The sequence below is a fragment of the Oryza sativa genome, chromosome 9 (assembly GCF_034140825.1).
Source record: "Oryza sativa Japonica Group chromosome 9, ASM3414082v1".
Taxonomy (NCBI): Eukaryota; Viridiplantae; Streptophyta; class Magnoliopsida; order Poales; family Poaceae; genus Oryza; species Oryza sativa.
Window position 1 is genome coordinate 22,676,254 of NC_089043.1, and position 22,308 is coordinate 22,698,561.

The window sequence follows — 22,308 nt, forward strand, 5'->3', positions numbered from 1 at the left end:
TGCCGTTTACACCGATGATTATTTGCGTTCTTAACATTTTAGGGCTTGTTCAATTAATCCCATATAAAAATGATTAAGAGGATTGAACGTGATTAATTCCACGCATTGCTCTGATTCCTACAATTTGCGGCCCATCCCGTGAAAAGCTGGATCAGCTTTTCAAAATCCGGCCCATAAATTTGATGGGCCCTAAATAAATTCGTGTCCTCCACGAGGAGAGTATATGGGCCTCCACGAAGATAAGCCCGGCCCAATTTTATCGCTACGATACTTCTCTATCACCACTCCTCGTCTTCCTCCTCGCCTCATCTCCGCTCCGCTCCCCACTCGCGCTCGAGACGCCATCCCCAGCCAAAACCCCGAGCGAACGATGGAGGGAGGAGCCCTCGCACTCCCGCACTTCCGCTCGCGCGTCGGCATCGGCTCGCCCATCCTGCTCTCCGCCGACCCCGGCGCCGCCCGCAGGAGCTCCGGCGCCTCCGGTAGTACCCCGCATTTCCACGGGATTGCTCATTGTTTGGTTAATCGGGGCTGTCATTTGTAGCTTGCCTCTCATGGGGGATTTGGTTGGTTGTTGTTTTTTTTTATGTGGAAGGGAGGAGTAGGGTTTCGAGGGTTAATCCAGGAGCGTATCCGAGAAGTGCAGGTAAATTGAGGGGAGTTGGAGGTTGCTGCAGGCTGCAGCTTCGTCGTGCTGTTTGATTGGTTAATTATGGCTTTGCCGCTGATTTACCTGATGGATAAACTGTAAATTTGGTCTATTCCATTTGTTCTGCGAAGGGAGAGGTAGGACTTGGAAGCGTGACAGCCCGGAGGCTCCACCTCGCCGATCAGGTAAAAATGCTGCTTGGTACTGAGAATCACTCGTGTAGCAAAGCATGTTTGGTTGACTGATTAGGCACTAGGACAGTGTTTTCCTATATGAAATTGAACCGTGTCACTGGCTGCATGACATTCAACTGCCTTATGTCACATGTGGCAAACTGGCAATTAATGGAATGAAGATATACTCACCTAAATTCAAAACTAGTTGCACAGCGGTAAACTTCACATGTTTGATTATGTGTACAGAAGGGCTGATGGCCTGATGCATTTTGTAAAGTCGGCAATTCTTGCACCTGGAAGTCACTTTTACAAACTTTTGGAATAGTATTTGCATGTGTTATACAAAAGTCACACATATGCTTATTGGAGTAACTAAGGTGGACTTGCTGCCTCTAGACTCATTTTCTGGTAAAAGAACAAAAATAGTAAAGGAAACCCATGCTTGGGGAAAGTTAGGTGAACTAGCAATCCCTTCTGTCATGTATTCTCGACTGACGCCACCTCAGATACTTCAGTTGTAGATTTGAGTACTGAGCAAAAGGTTACACTTACACAGTGAGATAGTTGCCACTTTCATGACCTTAAACTTTAGAACATTGTCATGTGTGTCTGGAAGTGATGAATTGTATCTTTCTAATCTCAATCCAGGAACCAGGATTGCTACATCTTACATACTGAACGTACTGTGCTAAACTTGTGTATTGTTTGTTTGCTTGTCTACCTGCAAGCACTTGTATTCGTCGCATCCTGAAAGCATTGTTGTTTGTTGTTGGTGTCTGCTGACTTATCGTGCAAGTGATGTGAGTCTTTACTAATCCAAACATTCTATCTTTTTCAGGAATTACTAGAGTTCCAAATCGTAGTCCTGAGATGCCTACTGAAAGAGCAGGTATCTCATCACTACTTGAATAACGAGAGCTATTCACTTCTTTAACCCAATTCGTTTTTTCTCTTAGGGAGGACTAAGGTTTCAAATGTAAATTTGGAGGTATCTCATCACAGAGCAGGTAAAACATTAATGATATGGTACTATGTTAGCAAGAAAATTTAATGGTTCTTTGTTGTATCTATTATTCATTAGTTTACTATCTAATTCTTTGGCCATGCTTTAATTTTTCATGGTTTTATTTGTCTTTATCATTTGCATTGTTTGTGTCGTTGGAGCAGTTGCAGCAGTGAGGTTGCTAAGGATTGAGAAGGGGAAGGCATTTGTGGACCTTTTGAATGAGAAAGGAAACAGTTCCGGAGAGAATGAGATGAGCTATGTCGAAAGGACACTAGGGTTCAGCATACGGTGTTTGGATAACAGGGATATAAGATTGGTAAAATTACATATTCCGCATGTTACTTTGTTATTCTATTCACCAACTTCGATTTGTTCAAGAAGGTTTGCACCATGATGGTTATAGCTATCAAACGGCAATTGTTGAGTTCTGAGTAAAAGATAAAGTAGGAGGCGGCCTGCAGAATGACCATATGTGATATTGTCCTTTCTTTATTTGATAACATGTACCTAACTAATTGTCAGTGTTGTTTTCTTCACTTATGTCTACTCGTACGTCATATGATATAATGTGTGAATGATGCTGAAATAATGTGTTCATGGGTTGACAACATTCCTTAGAAGACTTGTGTATGACTCTGTTATACTTGGATTGTAGGTTACTGTCATAGTCGCTGGAACTGTGCGTTGGAAACGGTACCTTGATTATCTGATCATGTCACTCTGTAGTGAGGAGAAGGTGTTCAGGGAGATGGAACCACTACTTCTGCAGGTTTCTTCTATATCTCTTACAGTATACTATATTCTTTATTGACAACCTATATTGAGAAAATTAGGTAAGTACCATCACAAAGCTGTGGAAATTGGAAAATACTATTGCATGTTAGATGACATGTGGAAAATACCAAACAATTTGGCCTGCAACTACAGTAGTTAACTCCACACTGTAGAATCTCTGAAGTTTAGCATTTTTGGTTTCAGATATTACGAATTGGTTTCTTTGAAATTCTCAAGCTCAATGTGCCAGCTTATGCTGCTGTTGATGAGGTATGTTGATTTTTTATATGTCCTTGGGAGCTCCCAAGGGCCTTAAAAAGCTCATGTCTATGCCAACCATATCAAATTTTGTATCAAAAAGCAAAATAATGTGGAAACGTATATCTCTTTCTCTGTATGCTTTGTTCCATAACGGAGTTTGTATGAATGCTGTTGTTTTATGGTAATGATAATACATTTAACCATGATTTCTCCACAGTTTTTGTACTTTTCCTTTTCATTTCCTGTAGTACTATTATGAGTTTTATGGATGGTGGCGATAAAAGGGCTTTTGAGGATGATTATGTTCCTGGACATGCTACATTTTTGTTAAATTATGATATTTGCCAGTATACTATATCTAACCTAATAAAGTGAATTTTATTGATACTGCTGTTATAATATTCTGAAGCTGATTCACCTGTTTCACTGATCTTTTGCATTTTGTCCTTTCTTTGAGATAGGCATGTCATACTGTTACCATTTGTATTTCTAACGTACCTGACAAATGTAAAGAATCTAGTAATGCTTCTTTCAAATCACAATTTTAGAATGTAAGGCTTGCTAAAGTAGCTCTAAGGCCTGGTGCTGGGAACCTGGTGAATGCAATTCTGCGTAAACTTCTACTGCTAAAGGTATGAATTAGAACTAATCTAGCCAGCCTGATCAGTAGGATTGCACTGTAGTATCGTTATTTTGTTTTTTCAATTCAGGAGGCAAACTCTCTTCCTCTTCCAAAGATAGAAGGTGATGATCGTGCCCAAGCTCGCGCACTTTCCATTATTTATTCTCATCCTGTCGTAAGTTTCGTTTACCCTCTAAACTTTAGTTTGCTTCTGTTTCTTAGTTTTCTGTGTGCTAGATTATTCATTAATCAACATACCAATTCCACTTGACCAATTATCAATCAATGCCCTTGATAACTAGGATTGTGGACTCACGTGGAATTCAATCTACTAGTTCTATCTGGCAAATATTTGTTAAGAACACAACAGAATATCTGTAGAAATTTCATTTTTTAATCTATAATTTGTTTTCTTCTCTGCAGTGGATGGTGAGAAGATGGATTCGTTTTCTGGGCAAAGAAGAAGCTCTAAAATTAATGAAATGGAATAACAGTGATCCTCATTTCAGTATAAGGTTTTAAGCCAAATGATGTACTGTAATATACAGTCACCTGCTCTGTTTATGCATGTCCATATGGTTGATTCGTCTTTTTTATGCCTTATATCATAGGGTCAACACAGCAAATGGGTATACAAGGGCTGATCTTATAGATCGATTGGAAAGTTTGCAGGTGCTTCCATTAAGCTTTAGTACCTTCTGCTTGATCAATATAAGGCTTAATAAAGTTCATAAGGAAGCAAGAATGAATATAACATGTACCTTGTGCTATATTATGCAATGGCATTTAATTATGTCATTCGGCTCGCTGCGGGGTATATAAATTCATTATATAGAGCTATTCAGGACTCTAATACCTTATCCATATTGATGTCACATTCTGCCTTGATTATTTGCTAGATAATTTGATTTCCTTTTATGTAGGTTCATTATGAGAAGTCAACTATGGATGAATTTGTCCGTATTCAGGAGGGTATGCAGGTAAATAAACTGATAGTTGGTTTTCAATCAACGACTAGTCACTAGTGCTGTGTTAAACTTAAATCAATATGATGTATTGACATCCTTGTATTTTTTTCTACAACGCAATATGTTCAGTATACTTACAAAATAGCACTGTTTCAAAACCTAAATTTGTTCGTGCACATAAGATATCGACATTGATTGCAGTTCTAAGAAAGTGAGGCTGAGAGGCAGATGATCTAAAAAGAACTTATAAGAAATAATCCTGAAATAATGTTTGTGCAGTAGCAAGAAAGGGGAGATAATTTTATACTTGTGATGCCTTAGATGTTTAATGATTATTATTTCTTTTACTGTTCAGAGTATAAGTATTGATCACCACATGTATTGGATCAGTCAAGTTGTGTATCTCAGTAGCTGTACAAGTTCGTTTATTTTGAAAGAAACAACTTTTTTGAAGCCTTTGTGGTTTGCAACTTTGGAGATGGAGCACCACCATTGTGCCCTTTATACATAACAAAATATCTGCATTCTTTTATATTTGCATACTTTTATATGAACATTACTTTTACTGTTCTTATTTTCTTGATAATACCTCTTGGGATATTATTTCAGAATTATCTTAATTTGTTCCATGTACAGACTGTCCTGCAAGCTGGACTACTGAAAGAAGGCATGTGTGCTGTGCAGGATGAGAGTGCAGGCAAGTTATGATAGTTATTTCTTGACCGCTAAGCATATGCCTTAATTAGTACAATAAGATTACTATATTGAAGTGATGTTGACTGCAAATAACTGTACATGGCTTATGACTATGGAAATCGTTTCAGTTTTACTGTCCGTCACTTCCATTAACCTGAGTTTTTCCTTTATCCTTGAGGTTTCCATGTCTAAGTGATAGTGGTACTTCTCATTTGAGTAAGCACTTGATACTTATGCTAAGACATGAAGAATCTATTGTAGGTCTTGTGGTGTCTGTGGTCGATCCACAACCTGGGGAAACAATCATTGATTGTTGTGCTGCACCTGGTGGCAAAACTTTGTTCATGGCAGCCCGTTTATCGGGACAAGGTAAGAAGATGGAATTGAGAGAGGGTTCAATCATCTGTTGATATCACACTCATAACAAGGTAGTTGTAGGAAACTTATTTTTTTATGAACATGGCACATATAAATAGACAATGTATTTAGCATGTTATGTCCATAAAAAATGACGCACACCTTCTTAATGAAATGAAGCACAGTTCTCATGCGTTTCCGAGAAAAAGAATGACACACTGAAATGAATTACTTTTCACATCTTACTGCTTTTATTAACTTATTATAATATTGAGCACCTGCAGACATTGGTTGTTGAGATCTAGTTAATTTGTCAGATATAAAATTAGTGAGTGCAGTATGTCCATGGAGTTAAAATGAAGAATGTGGTGGCTTTCTTAATGTTTAATTGCTATAAGTAACTGTTCACGAGTTCATCCTTTTGCATCAGCAACGCGAACCAGCATTTGTAATTTTTAGAGCAAATTCCAGGAAACCTTGCATTTTATTACAAGCAAATATAACTCACATGTCCAAAATAGTTTTATGAGAACTCATTTTGACGTTCCATCCAGAGGTAGTTCCAAGTCATCATGGATGATAGTAGCTTAGAGATTTGATATTGTGGACTTACCATGTAGTCTGATTCAGGGAAGATATGGGCACTTGACATAAACAAAGGTCGGTTGAGAATTCTCATGGAGGCAGCAAAGTTACACAATCTTGATGCTATGATCAGTGACATCCATGCTGATCTTCGACTATATGCTGTAAGTTTAAGAGGAAATCCCTTGTTTCTAAACCAGAAAATGGGGAACAAGAATATAGAAAGTCCCCATAAATCTAAGGATACTGCACTCCAATGGAAGTATTTATTAGGAATATGACTAGTGGCTGTTATGAGCTTATTACTAATCGTTATCCAAATGTATGATGTGGAGGCTTATACATATGAAAAAATTGCAGAAGGAAACCACTGCAACATTTGACAAGGTACTGTTGGATGCTCCATGCTCTGGGTTAGGAGTTCTTTCCAAGGTATCTTTGTTAAGCAAGTTCATTATTTTGCTTTCACTGAACTAATCTAAATCTTGAATAACAAATGATTGATGAACTGATAATCCTTAATCCTTTTTCCGTTCCCAAGAGGGCAGACTTGCGGTGGAATAGACAATTCGAAGATTTGGAGGAGCTAATGTGTTTGCAAGATGAGCTTCTTGATTCTGCATCAATGTGGGATTCCTTCTCCTGCAAATCTGTGAAAGAAAATTTATATGGCTAACATCTGATATTACTTTCTGGTTTTGCCTGTAGGTTAGTAAAGCCTGGTGGTATATTAGTCTACAGTACATGTTCCATTGACCCTGAAGAAAACGAGCACAGAATTGCTGCTTTTGTTCAGAGGCATCCGGTACTAGTTCGTCTTAACATCAAACGTGGATCATTTACTGGAAGTTAATAAACTCAATATTAAGTTTGATTTGAGAAAATAAGTCCCTTATGGTTTACAGTGTTGTTGGTAATATTGAGCATGCTAGTAAAACACGTGCTAAAAGCACATGATCTCTGGTGCAACTTAGACTGACTTATCTCAACTAACGAGGTAATAATCACAAATTCAGTTGCTGTTGGCACATGTTAATCCAGCTTTTGGAAGATCCCATCATTCACACTACATTTTAATATTGTTAACCCTGATAGTTCAGATGTGAGTTTAACAGTAATATAGCTTTCAAGCATATTAAGTCTCCACGAAATGTAAACATTTAAGCATGTTTTACCACTTTTTTAGTGAACCATCTCTATAACCTTGACATCATTTATATACTAAAATGGAGTTGCCACATAATGTTGTATTTTTTCGCACTAATAATTTCGCTTTTGACAATATTTTATGCTATGCATGGATATGTTGTAAATCAATTTTATGCTGTAGGACTTTGTCCTACAGAGCGTGCATGGATATGTTCCTGCTGAATTTGTCACAGATGAGGGTTTCTATTCCTCAAGTCCAACTAAGCACTCTATTGATGGGGCATTTGCTGCTCGTCTTGTTCGGTCCGTCCTCTAGGAGTTCAACAAATAGGTGAGATTTATTATAACAAAGAACCACTCTATTTTTCTAACACTGTGCATCGAGTTGCTCCTCTAAGAAGCAAATCTGCAGTATCTGCACATGCATGTAATCTCTCCTTTCACGTTACTCATTAAACAGCATGGTTCTTTGGCTTCATAAAAGAGAGAGAAGAAAATTGGTCTTTATATTCCTCGTTTCATAATTTTATATTGCTTCTCATTCTGTATGCAGATAAGCTGTCACAATGAAGAATGCTGAGGTCATCCTGATTCCTGGCAGGCAAACTGCATTTTGATGATGATGTACCACAAGATATATATGTTGAGAGCTAGAGGTACCCAAAACCATACCTGCTGACTTGGCCTTCACCTGAGCACATGTTTTATTTCTTAGGACCACACGGAGTCACAATTTGTATTCAGTTCTCCAATAATTTAAATGGTCGTACTTGGTGCCTCGGTGATTAAAACTTAAAAGATAATCTCTAAAGTTACTGCCTTAATGGTGAAATCTGATTGGATGTTTACATCCAAATGTAAATTGGCATTTATTGATTCAGTTTAGTCAGCAAATATATTTTTTGAGGACACAAAAGAGTTACATTATAAGCATTTGTTGAAATGCTTGTAATACTAAACATGTACTTTTACAGGAGAAAGGTACTTAAGGAATTTCTATAATGCAAGTACACTTCCTGTGTATCATACTATTATGTGCTTTTTTTAGTGAATTTCTCTGCTAGTATCTGTAGGTAGATGATCACTAAACATGCATGAAATATATCAGGAGAAAATTTATTCTAAGAAATATCTAGTATTTTATCAGGAAGGCCAACATTACAAAGCCAAGGGAAGCTAGTGTGACTGATGATGGTATTCTCCCTTTGTCCTTCCTTAGGAACATTGCCTCATAAATTGGGATACTAGTGATCACTATCATTCCACAGAGGATGACCTGGGTTAGAAATACATTCCATGGCATATTTCATACACCTGTCATTATTTGACTTAGCACTTCCACTAGGCAGACGAGGTTGAGTAGTGCAACAATTACAATGATCACATATTCAGGATATGATGACCCAAGTTCAATGATTTCTTGTTTATACCTCTTTGCTTCATCTCTATTACTTACCTTTGCTGTAACCGCAAATGTCATCTTCGACAGTCCTAGCAACTTACGGATGGTATCAATGAGGTCGTAAAGATATGAGGTAATTCTTCTAACCATCCACATCCTTTGTCCATTCCAACATCCTTTCAATGTATCCCCTGATAATAATGCCTCATATAGACTGTATATATTCTTCACAGTTCACACATAATACATATACGAAGGGTGTAGCCCATGGACTCATAATCTAAATGGCATATAAACATAGGATTAGTTTTAATAAGAGCAATATGAAACCAAAGTGAGGTTTATCATGTAATATTACCTCTGGGAATAGAGGGGTGCCCTTCACAAGCCTAGTGATGGAAACATAACATAATAAAGCGTAGGCAGTGAGTTGGATGCCCATAACCCAAATAAGCAATAGCCCATCTGTAGTTGTAACTTAATTTTTCCATGTCCAATCAAGAAGGGGCAGTTCTTTGAAAAAAAAAGTGTTAAATTATCCTCACCCCATCTCTTGCGCTGCAGTATTGTCTGGGCAAGTGTTGCTGGACCCACACCCAAAAGTGCTGCTCTTTGAGGATTGATGTAAACTGACTCCCATCCTCTGCAATTTATCGCCAATTCAGTGAAGATTATCTTCTACCGTGCAACCATATTTTATTTCAATCTCATTTCCCCACTGTGTCCTATGTTCACAAGTGCAGGTTGCTAAAGATTTTGCCTTCTCTTCAATCTCATATATGTCTGCCTGTGTTTTTTCCTTTATTCCTCTCCCAGTCTTCCTTGTAGTCTTTGCTGAACCTCCTACACAAAGGATCTCTCTTATATGGAAACGTCCAGTACCAATGTTATGGATTGGCTAGGGTAAGGGTCCTAAGACCGGGGGATAGGCGCTCGCCCTCTAATAGCAGAGGCAGGGCTTCTCTCTGCTGAGCTAAAAGAGGCTCTGAGGCTTAGGGCTAACTTTAGAGATTGATTGATTGATTATAGAGTCCATGGGGTCCCTTTATATATATAGGGAGGACAGACTAGATACATAAGGAACTAGTCTCTAGTATTATATAAACCAATCCAATCTCTGTCTCTAGCTTTCTAATAAACCTCATCTCTTTCCTAACTAGGTAATCTCCTATATTTATGTGACTTATTTCTAATTTATCATGCCTAAACTGTTGCATGGCCTTGGCCCATGCCCATAACAACCAATGTAGGGTGAGCCAACAGCACTGTCCATACCACACATATCCACCTTAACATTGAATTGTTTTGTTAGCCGAATAATGTATATTGATAGTATAGATTATTAAAAACAAGAGAATGTATTAAAAGTACAATTTGATACAACTTACCTCATTGAGAACAAGGAGGGAATTTCCATATATATTGTTCTTGGTCATGTTGTTATAGTTCTGAGGGTACTGTACAAATCCGATTTTGTGGCCCATTTCTTCATCAAGGAAGAAGCACAACGTACCTCTGATTGAGTCACTGTTATTGGAATACATGTCGCAGTCCACATTCAAGATAATAGGGTTGTTACATATCTATATTTCAGGATTGAAATTTAACATATTTTAAAATACTTTCAGGAATAAGGCATTTCCTGAATGTTAGAATACTTTGTGAAAATGCTGCGATAAATTGTTCATTGAACAATGCACAACTGACCATATGGTTCTAACTCCATGCATTTTTTTTCTGACTGAAGCAAACAGTAGCAATACATAACCTTTTGGTTGGTTGTTGCACTTGTAGAACCTACTAGATACTTCTTTTTTTTTTTTAACTGAAACCTACTTGATACTTCATTTTTCAAAATGAAAGTGTGGAACAACTTGTTGCATTGTTGTATTTATTACAAAATGGGTAAGGTAACCTCTAATGGAAAGTAGGGATTTTATAATAAATTTGTTAACCTTGTTTCAAGGTAAAACTAAACAAGGTTAGGGAACACACCAAAGCGTTCATAGCCCAAGATTTGAAGTTATGGTGGTACTGAGGCCTCTTCTCACGTGCCATGTATACCAGGCTTGGTAGCACATTTCCGTCATCATCTACTACATTTTGGCTTTTCCCATCTATAAGTATCTATCAAAGAAGCAACATTTTTTTTAGAACCTGAAATTCCCAAAATGGAAGTAGTATGGATTTCTTTACTTTGTAATCATGAAATTTTTAGGACAGTAAAGCCTACCTGAACAATTGGCGGATGATTTTTGAGGCAATTTCTGAGTTCCTTCCATCAAATCCTTTATGATTCAGTTTAATTTCTTCAGGAATTTTTCCTAACATGACAGCTGTATCAATCCTCTGTCATTTCTTTGTACAGGTCCTGCCGATAAAAGAAGATCAGTTGCCATACCAAATGTTGAGAATTATAAGCCGTAATTATCTGTGAGTGCATATTCATCCCATACTTGTTGATTATCGATGTCTTAAAGAAGAATGTTAAGAAATGCACATACCTTGATAAATGACCATTCTTTTGGGGTGCACAGATTGTGATGCCCTTCTGACTCCACGAAGAAAGCAGCTGGTGGCCTTGGCTCAATGTTATAACTTTTTGCAGAATGGTAGCCAGTGCTTTGCAAACACGGAGGCCTCCCATAGAGCATAGAAAGTAAGAATTGAACCTCCATCATCAGAAAGGTACACTCTTAATTTTTTTGACGGGTAATTGTATGCCATGACTGATACGACGGTAGATATGACAAGACTTGGTGGTTCTGAGTGTGGGTCTGCCGTGCATACAAAGATATCCAGCTTTTTTTTCATGCATGCTCCAAATGACATGTTAAATGTGTTTAGGCTTATTGTGGTAAATAGCTGTTTGAATGTTGGCTCGTGTGTAAAACAATAGAACACATTTTAAAGAGATCTTCCCTTCAATGATTTAAGCTAGCTAAACTGGTCTACCTTTACCTTCCTTTAGTTTACCATCTTCAATTTTTTGAGATCAATATACTAGAAACAAACCGGACATGTTCTGAAGTCCTTTTGCTAAATTCAAAGCATAAATCATCAATTTTTTGTTGTGTACTGTTAGAGTATACCGATAGGATTCTAGAGGATTCAATTGTTACGGTAGGATAGGATTGGTTTCCATTTCATCTCTGAGATTCCTTGATATACCGACCTGGGAGGCTAAATACAACGAACCCATATTACACAATACATCTCTTTCTGTACACACTTTCATGTACAAAAGATAGTTCTGTTCCTTTTGCAGCCATTTTTAGTAAAGCTGAGATAAGAAATGTTGATCTTTTAGATTATTGTATATATTTTGCTAACAGAATCTATATACTCCTATTATACTACCTCCGGTTTTAAATATATGGTACCTTTGATTTTTTTTAATTTGTTTGACTTTTTTGTCCTTTCTAGAAATGTTTGTGCAAATAGACAAATATACAAGGCACACTTAAGTACTTGGATAGATCTAGGGGGTACTCTTTTCACTTTACTTATAACTAAGTAATTGAATAAATATTGCTGTTCAAAGTTTGAGGAGAAAGTAATGGTGTCGTATATTAAAAGAACAGAGGGAATACCATTATATGCACGAAATATTTTGAGCCCTGAAACTCTAAGCTGCAATAGTTTTTTTATTATTTTCTTGGTGCATTAATATGCGAGTTCCTACCCGTTGTAGTTATAACTTAGGCCCTTAAAAAAAGTTATGACTTATGATATGAGAAGTTGAGAGAAAAAATGATGTTGTAAGAAAAAAAAACTGCTGTCCTGGTTGTCCAGTCATGAGATTTCTTTGTTGCAATGTTTTTTTTTAAGAATTAACATAAGATTTGCGCATGTGTATAAACATATGGAGAATACGGTATAAGATTTGCATATCTTTGTATTAAGACATGAAGGATACATATAAGATTTGTGCATCTTGATCTTTGTTGAAAGGCTCGTTACATCAGTTTTTTGAAATCCAAATTTGGTCGGTCAACTGACATTTCAAACACTGTAAGCGAGACACCGTTAGGTTGCCTTCGTAGGAAGGAGATGAGAACCAATCTCTTGTGCACGGAAAACGGAGCGATCCATTAGCGCGTGATTAATTAAGTACTCCCTCCGTCAAAAAGACTCAATTCTTGGGTTTCCGTGTCCAACGTTTGAACGTCCGTCTTATATAAAATTTTTATGATTAGTATTTTTATTACTGTTAGATGATAAAACATGAATAATACTTTATATATGACTTATCTTTTTAAATTTTTTCATATTTTTTTTAAATAAGACGGACAATCAAACGTTAGACATGGAAACCTAGGAATTAAGTTTTTTTTGGGATGGAGAGAGTATTAGCTAATTTTTTTCAAAGAGTAAAGTGTATTGGTGGTCCTCAAACTTGTAGGGTTGTGTCATATAGGTTCCTAAACTCTCAAAATGCATATTCAGGTCCCAGAACTTGTCAAAGTGTATCTGTCCTAAATCGACACATCCCCTCTAGGATCCTACGTGACGCTGATGTGGCATGCCACATGGACATGACATGCCCTTTTTTTTTCTTCGTTTCTTTTTTTTCCTTTTTCGTTTTCTTTTCATTATTCTTTTTTTCCATTCTTCTGCTTGGGTTACAGAGAAAGGAGAAGAAAGGGAGAAAAAGAGAATAAAAAAGAAAATGGAAAAACTTTAAATGGGTCCCATTTGTCAGTCAAAATGATGCCACATTATGTCCGTGTGGCATGCCACATCAACGCCACGTAGGATCCCAAAGGGGTTATGGCGATTTGGTACCTAGATGACACACTATGACAAGTTCTGGGACTTGGATATGTATTTTGAGAGTTTAGGGACCTAGATGACATACCCCTACAAGTTTAAGGACCGCCCGTATACTTTACTCTTTTTCAAAAATAAATTAATATGATTTTTAAACTGCTTTTGTATAGAAACTTTTTGTAAAAAATACACTGTTTAGCAGTTTGAAAAGCGTGTGCATGTAATACGAGGGAGAGGAGTTGGGAATATGTGGTGCCGAACATACCCTTAGTGTGGAGTTGTAGACGAGCAGTAATATACATGTCTTTTTTTATTTTACAAAATTTAATATACTATCTCCATTTATTTTTATATTTTAAGTCATTTTACAATTGTACTAAGTCAAACATGTTCAAGTTTGACCAAATTTATAAAAAAACAGAGCAACAATTTCAACACAAAATAAAGATACTACAAAATCCCAATGCAACTCTGTTTCATAAAAAAAAAAGCCAATTTCTATGGATGAAAACATGCACGGTTCAGATTCATCTCCCTACAGTGTCTTTCTTTAGACGGAAGGAGTATATATATAGGGCCTGTTTAGATCCCCTCGCAAGTTTTTTCACCTGTTACATCGAATGTTTGGACGCATGCATGAAGTATTAGATATCGATAAAAAAACTAATTACACAGATTACGTGTAAATTGCAAGACGAATCTTTTAAGCCTAATTGCTTTATGATTTGACAATGTTGTGCTACATGAAACATTTGCTAATGATGGATTAATTAGGCTTAATAAATTCATCTCGCAGTTTAGAGGTGGAATTTGGAATTTGTTTTGTTATTAGACTACGTTTAATACTTCCAATATGTGTCTGTATATCTGATGTGACACGGCAACATTTTTCACCATTGAATCTAAACACAGGCATAGTCTTGTAATATGAAAGAGAGAGACCAAGTTCTTGACCGTTCGATTTATGTGTTAGGATTGATGGTCATTCATGTCAAAATTTATGCGTGTACGAGGATCCAATTTGAAGAGAGAGACAGTTGTAACGCACAAAAGTGACCAACCTCTCGGCGAGCCTGTCCTTGAACGTGCGGCGGCGGACGGGGCACACCACCGGACGGCCTACCTGCGTGACGACCCAGTAAACGGTGTACCGTGTACATGACCTCCGCCGCCTCCATCCCTACCCACGCCGCCCTCCCCTCGCCGCCGGCCGGCATGTGCGTCGCCCTGTAGTACAGCACCAGCAGTTTCCCGGCGGCCACCGTCGCCGCCTGGAATGGAATCTGTACACCGCCCTGCCGCCCATATTCTCCTTCGCCAACAGCCGCCGTCGTCGTCTACATCGCCGGCCGATCAGCTGTCCTCTCTCTCTCTCTCTCTCTCTCTCTCTAGCAAATTAAGCTGCTTATATGCGTTTTCTCTACAGTGAGCACTTGGCTAACATATATATAGCTCTCGATCACTAGCTCATACGAATCATTTGACTATGCATATCTGATGCAGGAACTATAGTAAACGTGTAATGTCATGCTACCTCTTATCTGCATGTAGGAACATAATACCCGAAGTTATATGTCACAGGTCATAATACCTGATCACATGTTCCCAAAAAAGAAGTTCCTCTGAATTATATTTTTGAGGAAGAGGGAGATGCCTCTCCCTTCCTGTGAATTATATGTTCTTTTTTTCCTGAACTTCTGTTCTAGGCATCTATATGCTGATGATCATTAACATGTGTGAAATATTCAAGAGAATTTCATGAAATGGCAATGCAATTTATTTTCATGATCATCATCAGAAACACCCAATGTTTTATAAGGCATCAAATCCCATTTTAGGGACCTCAAACTATTGGTACTAGGAATGCCAACATTACAAAGCCAATTGAAGCTAGTGTGACTGCTGTTGGTATTCTCCCATTGTCCTTTCTTAGGAACATTGCCTCATAAATTGGCATATTAATGATTACTATCATTCCACAGAGGATGGCCTGGGGTAAAAACACATTCCATGGCATATTCCAGACACCTGCCATTATTTGACTTAACCCTCCAACTAGGCAGACGAAGTTCAGTAATGCGACGGTTGCGATGATCACATATTCAGGAGACGATGACCCAAATTCTAGGATTTCTTGCTCATACCTCTTTGCTTCATCGTGACCGCTTACCTTTGCTGTAACTTCAAATGACATCTTTGACATTCCTACACATTTTCGGATGGTGTCAATGAAGCCATATAGATATGAGGTAATGCTTTTCACCATCCACATCCTTTGTCCATTCCACCATCCTTTCAATGTATCCCCAGATAATAATGCCTCATAAAGACCGTAGAGGGTCTTCACACAAAATACATATATGAAGGGTGTAGCCCATGGACTCATAATCTAAATGACATATAAGTGTAGTGTTAGTTTCAATAATAAACAATAAGTTCTAATGATAGAAATGAATCAAAGTACTCCCTTCGTACTCGTAAAGGAAGTTGTTTTGGACAGCGACATGGTCTCCCAAACATAACTTTGACTTCTGATATATGTATATTTTTATGAAAGCATTTTTCAAGACAAATCTATTCATATAATTTTTACATTTTCAAACTCAACAACTTAAGAGTTATTCATGATTTATATTCCCAAAGTTTGACTTAAACATTGTCCTAAACGACTTCCTTTACGAGTACGGAGGGAGTATGGTTTAGCAATTAGCATTAGTTTAATAGTACCTGTGGGAATAGGGGGGTGCCCTTAACAAGACCTAGTGATGGAATCACAACATAATAGAGTGTAGGCAGTGAGTTGGCTGCCCATAATCCACATATGCAGTAGCCCATCTGTAGTTGTAACTTGATTTTTCCATGTCCAAACAAGAAGGAGCAGTACTTCGAAAGAAAAATTGTGAGATTACCCTCACTCCATCTCTTATGTTGCAGTATATTCTGGGCAAGTGTTGATGGGGCTAAACCCAAAAATGCTGCTCTTTTAGGATTTATGAAGGCTGACTCCCATCCTCTGCAATGTATTGCCAATCCAGTAATGATATCCTCTGCCGGGAAACCGTATTTCACTCCAATGTCATTACCCCACTGTGTCCTATGCTCATAAGTGCAAGTTACTAAAGATGTTGCCTTCTCCTCAATCTCATTTATGTTCTCTTTTCCTCTTTCCTTTATTCCTCTGTTCCAGTTTTCCTTGTAGTCTTTGCTGAATATCCTACCACAAAGGATCTCTCTTCTGTGGAAGCATCCTGTGCCAATGTAGAGACAACCACCAACACTGTCTAAACCACACATCTCCACCTTTACATTAAATTGTTTTGTTAGCGCAGAAAGATATTAATTTAATGATAGAACAAATTGTTGCAAACATGAAAATGTATTGAAGTTACAGTTTCATAGAACATACATGATAGCTAACATTGAAAGAGTTTCCATATATATCATTTTGGGTCATATTGTTGAAGATCTGAGGGTACTGCACAAATCCAATTTTCTGGCCCATTTCTTCATCGAGGAAGAAGCATAACGCATCTCTGATTGAATCACTATTGTTGGAATACATATCACAGTCCACGTTCAAGATAACAGGGCTGTCACTTATCACTGATGATACCCTTATCTGCATTTTAGGATAAAATTTAACATATTTAAAAATATTTTCAGGAACAAGGCATGTCTTGAACATCAAAATATTACTTGAGAAAAATTTATGATCAATTGTTGACTGAATGATGCACACTCCATCGTATGTTGTAGTTTAATATGCAGAATTGATAATTGAGAAAATTATGTGATCAATTGTTGATTGAATTCATCCATTGTTCAACTATATGCATTTTTTCTTACTAAAGAAAATATAATTTAATGACCTTTTGGTTAGTGGTTACCTGTAGAACCTACTAGATACTTCATTTTTTAAAATTCAAAATGAAAATGTGGAACAACTTGTCGCACTATTTTTGCATTTATAAGAAAATTGGTAATGATAACGTCTAATGAGATTAGGGAGTTCACAATAAATTAGTTAACCTTGTTTTAATATTCAAATGTTAAACCAAGTTAGTGAACTCACCAAAGCGTTCAATGCCCCAGCTTTGAAGTTATGGTGGTACTGAGGCCTCTTCTCGCGCGCCACGTATACCATTGTTGGTAGCACATTTCTATCATCATCAATTGCATTTCGGTTTTTCCCATCTATCAGAATCTACCAAAGAAGCAATATTTAGAACCTCAAATTATCAAAACTGAAGTGTTATGAACTTCTTTACTTTAATTTGTATAGTGAAAAACTTTGTGCTGTTTTCTGGGACAGTGAAGCCTACCTGAACAATTGGCTGGTGATTTTTCAAAGTAAAATCTGAGTTCCATTCATCAAATCCTTTATGCTTTAGCTTCATTTCTTCAGGAATTTTTCCTGACATGGTAGCTGTATCAATTCTCTCTCTCATTTCTTCATACAGGTTCTGCCAAAAAAAAAATCGGTTGCCATGCCAAATATTGAGCACTATGAAGTTATGACTAGGACATATATAGTTCTAGTCATATGTGAGAGCTGATTTAATTGTGGCCTACCTGTTGATTATAAAAATCTCGAAGAATTATGCTTATAAAAATGCACATACCTTGATCAGTGCCCATTCTTTTGGGATGCACAGATTGTGATGCACTTTTGACTCTGAGAAGTAAGCAGCTGGTGACCTTGGCTCAATGTTATATCTTTTGCAGAATGGTAGCCATTTCTTTGCAAATATGGAGGCCTCCCATAAAGCATAGAAAGTAAGAATTGAACCTCCATCATCGGAAAGGTACACACTTATTTTTTCTGATGGGTAATTGTATGCCATAACTGATAGGATGGTAGAGATGACAAGGCTTGGTGGCTCTGATTGTGGATCCGCAGTGCATACAAAGATATCCACACCAGGTAGATTTTGTTCATATCTGCTTCAAAGGATATGGTAAATGTGTTAAATTGTGGGAAATATATGTTTTCTCAATGATGGATATAAAACCAACCTCTACGTCAAAAATGTTTTGGCCATAATATTTTTACAATAAAGAAACATTTTTAAGTTGTGAAAAGAAAAAAACAAACTAGTGAACATAGCTAAGTAAAAATAAGTTTAATGCAAATAGATAATTGATGAAATAGCCCTACTATAATAGATGGCAGAGGGTTTGTAGTACACGAAGCACTGGGTGATCTAGTACACGGGAAGGGCCTAGAAGTGCATACACCACACCACACGGCACTTGGCTCTACCTTCACTTCCTTGGGCAAAGCGGTGCTTTGTTTCGTGACCAAATTAAGTATTTGTGATTGATTGTGAAAGATATATGGATAAAGATATATCCATCCATGTATCCCGATATTGAAAAGGATTAATTGATTCCATAACACCTTAGATTCAAAGAAATGCGTTTAGCCCCATTCCTGCGCCAGGCTAAGGCTACTTTTTTGTTGAAGTTCGGAACTTTTTCTTTTTGACCTTCTAACTCATACTTGATCATACTGGCATGGCTCCACTATTTTGTTTTCGATCGGAGCATCAAGCAGTACAACTCATTTCTACTTAACTAAGCATGTGCTAAAGGAGGAGAGAGTTTGCTTTACCGAAGTCCCCTTTTTTATAAGGGTCCTTTGATTCATAGGATCGGCAAAGGATTTTCGCAGCATTCAAATTCCTATGAATTTTTTCCTCTCTGTCACTTTGATTTGTAGGGAAAGAAAGGAAACTTTACATAGAATTGCATTACTATGTTTCGCATTTCATAGGAAAAAACAGTAAGAGAGTATGAGCTCTTTGTAAACTTTCATTTGTTTTTCCTATGGCACTATCAAATAGTTCCTATCTTCTTTCCTGTGTTTTTTATATTCTTGTGGAATTGGAGAATCATACCATTTCAATTCATATATTTTTCCTATCCTGCGAATCAATGGAGTTCTAATAAGAGAAAACCCCCAATCCGACATTCTATTGGTTTATGTATGCAGTTCGATATTTAACAGAAATAATCATAATGATGGCTTGATGATCTGATTGAGCTAGCTGTGAGAACACAGAGGGTCTGTTTGGTTGCTACCCTGAGCACCAAGCCTGAGAAATTTGTATGCCTGAGAGGCATTCGAGATGCTCATGAAGCTTGCCTGGCCAGGCCGCCTGATGCTTTCCTTGTTTGGTTTGCCACTCCTGCCTGAGAGGAAAAACTGATGTTGGGCTTGAGATTATTACTGCTAATACTGATGTTAGAGCCAATACGGTTGGTCTTGAGAAATTGAGATGATTAGTGTAGATGCTAATTGCAGACACAAATCATAGAAGACAACTGAAATCCATGGGGAAAAAATGGGGAAAAAGGGGAAAGAGAAATAAGAAAGAAATCCTCAAATCCAAGCATGCACCAAATTAAATATTCCATGATTTCTCCCAGCCATGTAAAGCGATTCAATCAATGATATTTCTCTCAGACACACGCAGAGCACTTACTATCAACGAATCAAATGCTAGCAGCCATGGTGGCATCTTCTCGAGGCTGCAGATCTAGCAAGGCGGCCGGACTGCTTCGTGCGTGAAATCCTTTGAGACGACAGCATCGAGGGCTTAGCCCAGCGGCAGGGGGCGAGATGCTTTACGTAGCGGTGGGTTTAGCATGTTGGTGATGACTCACACGCCGGCGTCGGAGGCAAAAATGGTGGCGGTGGGGGTCTTCGCGCGACGCCGCCGCCCGTTTTTTCTTAGCGATACTGCGCCTGGAGCTCAGGCGACCGATTTTGGTCGCCTGGTTCAGGCTAATGACATTACGTGTTTGCTCAGGCCAGGCAAGAGGAAAACAGACTCAGGGTGGCAACCAAATAGGAGGTAATCGAACTCAGGCTAGATCCAGGCCAGACTAGTTTTGCTCAGGGTAGCAACCAAACAGCCCCAGAGTCCCTGGATGAGATCGTTTCACACATCGAGTATAGGTTTTATGTCCGTGTCAAAGTAAAATTTGAATTTGAAATACGGAGGATGTATTTAAAGTATCCTGGCCAGTTTTCCATGTACCGACTACCTTACCTGCTTGGTAAGGGTCGTTTATAATAGGGCCATGTCCAATACAACTAAAAATAAAAACTAACCATTTTATCCCATCACGTAAGATAAAAGGATGGGTGTTTATAATATCTGTGCTTGATTAAGCATCGATCCATACTTAGCAGGTGCTTATGTGTTCTAAATCTTGTCAATATGACTCGCCAGTTTGTCATCAATTTTCAGAACCTTACCAGCAATAATATATTAATATATTAAGTATTACTTCCTCCGTCCCACAATACTTATCTTTTTAGATTGTTTAATACAAATTAAGATTTGAGAAGTAAAAACTATATTGCCCGTTCTTTAAATGGAAGTAAGAGTGTGGTGAGGGTAGAATGTGTAAAAATTTAAATTGAAGGTGACTGATGTGATAAGTAGTACTCTTAAGTAATAGTAAGTATTGTGGGATAAAATTTAAATTTATAAAATAACTAAACTATTTGGGGACAGAGAAAGTAGTATGTAGATATAACTTTAGATGATAATAATAATAATAATAATAATAATAATAATAATAATAATAATAATAATAATAATACATGCAAAATTAAACTAATTTTTTGAATTCAAACCTCTCGGCGAGCCTGTCCCTGAAGGTGCGGCGGCGGAAGGGGCGCCACCGGACGGACTGCGCGATGACCCAGTAGACGGCGAACCAGAGCTCCGCCGCCGCCATCCCCAGCCACGCCGCCCTCCCTTCGCCGGCGGCCGGCACGCGCGTCGCCCTGTAGTAGAGCACCAGCAGTATCCCGGCGGCCACCGTCGCCGCCTGCACCCTGTACACCGCCCTGCCGCCCAACTCCTCCGTCGTGAACAGCGGCCGCCGCCGCTCCGCCGCCGTCGCCGCCGCCGTCGTCTCCATCGCCGGCCGATCGATCAGCTCTACGCTCTCTCTAATTGCTTTGTTGCTTAAGTGCAGGAGAGAGCAGTAAGCAGTGAGCAGTGAGCGCTTGATTTAGTTATATATATAGCTCTTGATCATCGTTAGGCTCCTCATACAAATCAAAATTTAGCTTTAGTTATGTCTGTTTCATAGGCACTTCGTTGAGCTAAGTGGCGGCTAACATCGAGATCACTTGATATTTTTCGTTATTATATTATTATAAGTGAGAGGCTGTGAGAGCTCGCGCCACTCTGCTGCCGACCAATTCTGAGCTCCTTCCAAAAGAATTTATTGCTAACATGAATTACTGTATACTCCCTCCGTCAGCTGGTATCGATGCTATCCAAATAAATTTGTAGTACTGTACTAAATTATACTCCCTCTGTCCTATAATGTGACATATTCTAGTACGATTAATCTGGACAGATGAATGTTTAAATTCGTAGTAATAGAATGTGTCATATCCGGTACTAGGTTGGTTTTTTATAGGACGGAAGAAGTATGTAATGTTGTTACTCTCTCCGTTTTATATTATTAGTCGTTTTATTTTTTTCTAATCAAAATTGTTTAAGTTGGATCAAATTAATAGAAAAAAATATAGCAATATTTTCAATATTAAACAAATACATTATTAAAATATATTTAATTTTATATTTGATGAATCTAATTTGGTGTTATAGGTGTTGCTAAAATTTTATATAAACTTGATTACAAATTGAAATAATTTAACTAGAAAAAGTTAAATCGAACTATACTATAAAACAAAAGTGAGTATATTTTAAGAATGAGGAAATAGTTCAAAATGCCAATTCACTCACATAATCAGATTAATTCCGCAACTGTTACTATCATTCAGCTCATGCACGTCTCTTTTCTTTGTCTTGTGTGTAACGACCAGGAGTAAGCGACGAATGAAGTGCAACTGTTG

At 37.8% G+C, this 22,308-nt stretch overlaps 2 protein-coding genes and 1 pseudogene across 11 annotated transcripts; 1 reads left to right on the forward strand and 2 right to left on the reverse strand.

The window, feature by feature from the left end:
• The first annotated feature begins 302 nt into the window (after positions 1-302).
• LOC4347368 (uncharacterized) lies at positions 303-19,291 on the forward strand. 9 transcript variants are annotated; one of them, XR_010735042.1, is made up of 27 exons: positions 303-482; positions 596-646; positions 781-834; positions 1,664-1,714; positions 1,782-1,832; positions 1,993-2,147; positions 2,487-2,600; positions 2,810-2,875; positions 3,415-3,498; positions 3,577-3,663; positions 3,912-4,003; positions 4,100-4,160; positions 4,412-4,468; positions 5,093-5,153; positions 5,414-5,521; positions 6,140-6,258; positions 6,455-6,526; positions 6,636-6,721; positions 6,803-6,899; positions 7,425-7,574; positions 7,797-7,899; positions 8,733-8,778; positions 11,014-11,078; positions 11,183-11,333; positions 18,144-18,194; positions 18,272-18,342; positions 18,976-19,291. XR_010735042.1 is itself a non-coding variant. In XM_015756205.3 (21 exons), exons 1-20 carry the CDS (start codon positions 371-373, stop codon positions 7,557-7,559), a joined length of 1,713 nt encoding a protein of 570 aa, XP_015611691.1. In that variant the 5' UTR covers positions 303-370; the 3' UTR covers positions 7,560-7,574; positions 7,797-8,255. The 9 variants fall into 9 exon arrangements, 1 of the variants encoding a protein (XP_015611691.1); XR_003238623.2 differs by lacking the exon at positions 18,976-19,291 and having other exon boundaries at positions 18,272-18,542; XR_003238625.2 differs by lacking the exon at positions 18,976-19,291 and having other exon boundaries at positions 11,183-11,304; positions 18,272-18,322.
• LOC4347369 (cellulose synthase-like protein E6) lies at positions 8,376-14,635 on the reverse strand (annotated as a pseudogene).
• Positions 15,173-21,517, reverse strand: LOC4347370 (cellulose synthase-like protein E1). 2 transcript variants are annotated; one of them, NM_001403843.1, is made up of 7 exons: positions 21,070-21,517; positions 18,041-18,359; positions 17,741-17,881; positions 17,491-17,622; positions 16,825-17,037; positions 16,146-16,718; positions 15,173-15,807 (listed from the first exon to the last, which is right to left on the reverse strand). In NM_001403843.1, exons 1-7 carry the CDS (start codon positions 21,357-21,359, stop codon positions 15,262-15,264), a joined length of 2,214 nt encoding a protein of 737 aa, NP_001390772.1. In that variant the 5' UTR covers positions 21,360-21,517; the 3' UTR covers positions 15,173-15,261. The 2 variants fall into 2 exon arrangements, with proteins under 2 accessions (NP_001390772.1, NP_001390773.1); NM_001403844.1 differs by lacking the exon at positions 21,070-21,517 and adding an exon at positions 19,907-20,022 and having other exon boundaries at positions 15,176-15,807.
• Between the last annotated feature and the right edge of the window lie 791 nt (positions 21,518-22,308).